Below are 6,482 nucleotides of genomic sequence, written 5' to 3' on the forward strand. Positions count from 1 at the left end.
CATTCACACACATATTAACACACAACACACATACATACACATATACACACATTTGTACACATACATATACCCACACACGCATACATATACTCACACGTGCATAGTAGTGATCGACCGAAATTGGAATTTTGCCGAAATTTCGGTTTCGGTTCATTTCGGTTGCGGCATTTCTCAACCTAAACCGAAACCTAAATTACGGCAAAACTTTTACCGAAATTCAAACCGAAATTTTGGCACAACCGAAATTTTTTAAAAGTAAGAAATAACGTGTTTAATGCTCATTTGATATTTGTTTTATTAGGAGTTGATTTGTTGTTATAAATAAAATGATGTAAATTAATAATTAAGAATATAATGTAAAATGTTAACTTGTAATTAATTAAAAAAATAATTTTTGAAATGTCAACAAAATTTTATTAAAACAAATTAAACTTTTTATAAAAACGCTACTATGTTTTCAACAAAATTTGTTACAGAAAAAAAAAACGTTTACATTTTATATGAACGACGTTTATAGAATAAATTATAGAATAGACCATTTCGCTATTGATTTTGCGCTAACTTCTGCGTAAAGCGTTATGGGATAATCAAGGCGCAAACAATAACAACAAACATTATTAACAAGAAAGTCACTTAAAATTATGTCTGATTCTTCCTCTGATGACGAAAAAAATAAGGCCTTTATGGATGAAATATAAAGTTGGAAAGTAGAAAAATTAAAAGAATTTCTTCAAGCAAGGAGTATTCCTGTTGGTCAAAATCCTGCAAAAGCAAAGTTGCTAAAAAACGTGTATTATGCCAGTAAACTTAAATTACCAGTTCAAAAAACCATGCAAGAAGAGACTGAAGAAATCAGATCTAGATCTTTTCAAAAATTGAAATTAAAATCAGGTGTCCAGCTTCCCCATCCTAATGAAATCAGAAATTGGGTAATAAATAAAGAAATAGTAATAAAGTTATTACCAACCAAAGTTATTATTGTTTGTTGAAGAGCATGTGCGGTTAGAAGAAAATGTAACTTGTACGTCAGTAAAACAAAAGTGGGGGACTAGAACTCAAAAAAGAAAATTACATGAGCCAGATATATTACAAAATATTTCTATTAAAAAAGTCAAGCCTAGTATTGAAAATAAATGTCTTAAACTCAGTCGATCTTTATACGATCCTCGTCCTTATCATTAAAGGCAGTCAGATTTTACATTGGAAGATTGAGAAGCAGTTGCAGAAGCCACCGATGGAAAAAGTGCTGTAATTTGCCTAAAGCCAAATATACAGTCAGAATATTTAAAAAAAAAACTACCTTCTGCAAGCACAACTAAAAATGAAACACTACCACCCACCATAGACCAATTAGTAGCTCAAATAGAATGTTGTTATGGAAATGAATGTTTAGCATTTAAATGTGAACAATTTTTAAGGACATTTTTAATAACACAATCTCAAGTAGAACTTATAAAAGAATCTACAATACCTCAATCAAAAAGTTTACTTTGGAAAAAATACAGAGTTGGAAGAATATCGTCATCGATCGCTCATGATGTTTTGAAAAAATTTGACGTTGACTTGATAGTGAAAAACAAAAAAGCAGCATTTTCTTTATGTGCTTAACTTTTAGGCTATAAAAAAAAAGCAGAGAGTAAGTCAATTCAATGAGGTAACATGTTTGAGTCCTATGCCAGAAAAAGATATATTAAGGAAATGAAAAAAAATCATAAAAACTTTAAATGTTATCAAACCGGCCTAATAATATCAATTGAAACACCTTATCTTGTAGCAAGCCCAGATGGTATTACAAGTTGTACATGCCGTGGGTTTGGTTTGCTTGAAATTAATCGCCCATGGACATTAAGGCAAAAAAAAAATCTCTGAATATGCTCTAAGTGCGCAAAGTTTCCGAGAAAACAAATCTTGTGCAAACACATACACACTAAAAACTAGTCGTAGATACAGTACGCAAATACAACATCAGTTATTTATTAGTGGCTATCCACATGCTGATTTCTATGTATAGCCAGTGATCAAAACCGTGAAAGAACTTTTTGATCCTAGCTATATTAAAAATGTACTAAAGTTTCAAATATTTTTTACAGAATTTATTTTGCCTGAATTATTTATAAAGAAACTCGAAAAAGAGGAAATGGTTAAATTAATTTTATATGATCTCATAAAGAAGTGTGTTAATGATTTAGAAAGTAAACAACTTAATGAAACATTCAATAATGACATCATAAATCTTAAGCAACAGAAAATATGTGATAACGATCTGAACACATTTTGAAAACATTATTCTTAATATTTTTCATGGTTTATAATGTAACTTTTTTTTTATTAAAAAAAAAAAAATTATAAAAAATTGAAATATCTTTTTTTATATATATATATATATATATATTTATTAAGATTTAATTTATGTCAAATAAATTCTTTTACAATTGGTGCTTGTAAATTACTTAAAGCCCCACAAATAACGTAAATGTGATCAATGAGGTCTAGCATTGTTAATGATAACTCGTTCTTACAAATCCTAAACTCTTTCGAATTGAGCGTTCTACATGGACACGTGATTGAGATGAAATTTCTTTGGCTGATAGAATTTTCGCTTGTGTAAAATGTTGTCCTTTTTTTTTAAAAGGTGGACAAACTAATACCACTTTTTTTTCCAAAAGCAAATCTTGGATATTAAAACCTCTGTCCGCCAAGCACATAGAACCTTCAGAAAACATGTTAATAATATTGCAGTCCTCTGTAATGTGTCTATCTGAAGCTTGGCCACCTTAAGGTTTAGAGATAAAACTGAAAGAACCAGTTTTTGTTGTAACAACTAACTTTTTCAATGTGTTACTACTTTTATAAGTACTAAATGTTTGATACTGTGCTTTTGCATTTGATGGTCTCTGAATTTTTTGCTCAGTGCAGTCTATTATACCTTCTACATTGTGTAACTTTCCAGAAAAATATCTTGCTTTATACAATAAATTTGCTTCTCGTGTGGGCCATAAAAGAAGAGGCTTTAACTCTTTTCCAAAATAAGTAATCCAGGTTGTTAAGATACTTGAACAATGAGACTGGGAAATCGAAAATCTAAATGCTAGATCTTGAATAGTCAAATCTAATCGCAGTTTTATGCACATTAGCAGAATTTCATCCTGGATTGGTATAGTGCTTTTTCTTCCAGGCTTTTCTAGTTTTTTTTGTTTTAATTTGAAAGTTTGTGAAAGTTTCCCCTTGTAGTAGCATAGTTTGTCATACTTTTTTTCCCCTTTACTAATTAAAAACATGAATACTTTTTTTGTGCACCCAGTATAAAACTTTATTAACCTATCGGAATGGCATACTCTGTCCCAACTAAACTCTGCTTGTGACTTCAATGAAAACTTACTCAACAAACGTTTTCGATGTTTTAATAACAAAGGTCTTTTAAGTAATCTTTTAGGAGTGTTAATAAATATTTGTAAGTCTTCCACGTCATTTGTTTCAGATACAAGAAAATCTTTTCCAACAGGTAAAGCATAATCATGATCATAATGAATATTAATAGGCTCAGTATTTTATTTGATCATGATTATCTTCGTTTTGATCATGACTACTCTGGTAATCAGCAACATACTTTTTTTTCTTAATTATGGATATCCATTTTAATGGAGATTTTCTTTTTTTTAACTTAATATCGTAACCATTTAAATACTCAGTAGGGTAAGGATAAACATCAGTAGGTCGTCCCATTTTAAAATGATTTGAGCAGACTGGAGAACGAAGAGAAATTCTAAAGTTCCTTCGAAAAGTCCAATTTTCGAGTTTCATTTAGGTAACATTTTAACGTCTTTGCATCTCCAAAATTTAAGTTGCAAACTACCATTAAAAAGTTTAATATGGTCTTTAATAATGTACTTTTCCGGATACCTTCTATCATTGCTACAGTTTTGAACAACGCAGTGATCACCCCCACCCATGTATAGATAACTGTTTACTTCCTTTAAAATATTGTTTTGATTTGTTTGCGCCTCGGTTATCCCGTAATGCTTTTCGCTGATTTCGCGCAAAATTAATAGCGAAATGGTCTATTAGATTATAAGCGTTTATAATCATAAAATATGCATAACTTTATAAATTAAAAAAATAAATATATTAGATAGATATATAAATATTTAATATTTATATTAATATATAATATTTATATATAAAAAATTAACTAAAAATCTGTCAACAAAGTTAAATTTGAAAAAAATTAATTATTATTTTAATAATGCTTTTTGAATTACGGTTTTTGGTTTGAAGTTGAACCGAAATTTCGGTTCAACTTCAAACCGAAATTTTGGTTTGAACCGAAACTTAAAAAACTACCGAAACCGAAATTTCGGTTTCGGTTAAAAGCAAAATTTCGGCCGAAACCGAAACCAAAACCGAAATTTTCCGATCACTAGTGCATAGCACATACACATTCAATTATTGTACAAGGACAACAAAAAAGCCGCACATAAATGTAAAGATTCTTAAAAAAAAAAAGAGATAATAATAATGGTATAACAATAAAAATGATGGTATTAATAAAAATAATGATATTAATAAAAATAAAGGTAATAATAATAACAATGGTATATTTAAATATGTATATACTTATCTACATACGCACATACATAAATATACATACACATTCACACACATATTAACACACAACACGCATACACACACATATACACACATTTGTACACATACATATACCCACACAGGCATACGCACATACACATTCAATCATTGTGCAAGGACGACAAAAAGGCTGTACATAAATGTAAAGATTCTTAAAAAAAAAAAAAGATAAAATAAATAAAATATACAAGAGAGAGTATTTTTAATAAGACTATTAACAGTGATATATTGCTTTTATTGATGTTATTATTCTAGTAGCTATCCAAATAGCGTTTTTTTAATTTATTCAGAAAATTATATCGAGAAATGAGCTAGATAATCTGACACGCATACCTAAGGTACAATCCAAATCTGACACGCATACCTAAGGTGCGATCCAAATATGGCATGATAAATACTCATAAGTGTTTCAAAATTTACAAAATGTCTGATCTTGGCTAACATTCCAACTGATCGGCTTAGCTTAGTCTGTAAGTAAGTTTGATGGTACTTAAAAGAAAGACTCTCATCCAGCCAAACTCCAAGGTACTTCACAGTTTTTGACGAAGTTAATATTTTTCCATTAATCTTAAAAGTGCATTGTTCCTTATTTTTTTGGTTTTTGGTTTTAAAGACAACTATTTTAGTTTTTGTAGCGTTTAGTGAAATTTTATTTGCTCTGAGCCGATTAATAACAGAAAATATGGCCTCATTAGTTTTTAACTGAATTTTTTCAAGCGAATCTTCAACAATTAACAGGTTAGCGTCATCGGCGAAATGGTATGTTAAAACATTATTAATGCAGGTGTTTAGTTCGTTGATGTATACAAGGAAAAGCAGAGGTCCCAATATTGTTCCTTGTGGGACTCCCGAAATTATAGTTTTGGTTATTAAAGATGTTTCCTTAACTGTAACGTATTGAAGTCTGTTATTTAAGTAGGATTTAAACCATTTAAGTGGAATTTCACGAACATCATAGTATTGTAATTTGGCAAGAAGAACATTGTGATTTACTGTGTCAAGTGCTTTTTGCAGGTCAAGGAAAACACCACAAACAAACTTATTTTTATCAAGGGCGTTTCTTAAAGTTTCTGTAAAATCAACTAGCGCATGTGTAGTAGAATGATTACGTCTAAATCCGTATTGTTATTTATAAAAGCAATTAAAGGTATCAAAAAAGCTGTACAGTCTTTTGTGCATAGTTTTTTCAAATATTTTTCCGATGTTGGATAACAAAGAAATAGATCTGTAATTAGACGGTTCAAGCTTTGACCCATTTTTGTGAATTGGAATAACGTTAGCAATCTTAAAATTGTCAGGAAAAATTCCTTTTTTAAATGAGTTATTAACCATTTGAGAGATTGGTTCAGATATAATTTTTGAAGATAGTTTAAGAATTGAAGTGGGAAGACTATTAGGGCCAATACTTTTCCTATCATTCATCACGGAAATAATTATTTCAATTTCTTTTTTTGTAACAGGTGAAAGAAAAAATGAGTTAAAATTTGGGATTTTAAGAAAATCGTTAAATTTATTAACCCCTTAACTGTGTCTGACGGATATATCCGCCTTTCAAGAGTGTAGCTCTATGTGTGTCTGACGGATATATCCGTTTATTGGAACTGTAGGCTTATATGTGTCTGACGGATATTTGCGCATTTTGGAACTGTTGCACCGTTTGTGACTGACGGATATTTCCGTTTTTTAATTGAGTTAAACAACAGATCAGGAAGTTTGTTTATTTATGTTATGTAATAGCTTTTAACAAAAGTATGGTCTTCATTTTATACTCTTGAGTTTTTTCAAAATATAGCTAATAGCTTTATATGACAATGCTTTAGTTTAGTGAAGAAGTAAAC

General features: G+C 29.8%; 1 protein-coding gene across 1 annotated transcript; it reads right to left on the reverse strand.

The window, feature by feature from the left end:
• Window positions 1–2,774: 2,774 nt before the first annotated feature.
• Window positions 2,775–3,723, reverse strand: LOC136079450 (uncharacterized). Its single transcript, XM_065795189.1, has 2 exons — window positions 3,588–3,723; window positions 2,775–3,490 (listed from the first exon to the last, which is right to left on the reverse strand). The coding sequence occupies exons 1-2, from the start codon at window positions 3,721–3,723 to the stop codon at window positions 2,775–2,777; spliced, it is 852 nt and encodes a 283-aa protein (XP_065651261.1).
• Window positions 3,724–6,482: the final 2,759 nt, after the last annotated feature.

The sequence above is a fragment of the Hydra vulgaris genome, chromosome 04 (assembly GCF_038396675.1).
Source record: "Hydra vulgaris chromosome 04, alternate assembly HydraT2T_AEP".
Taxonomy (NCBI): Eukaryota; Metazoa; Cnidaria; class Hydrozoa; order Anthoathecata; family Hydridae; genus Hydra; species Hydra vulgaris.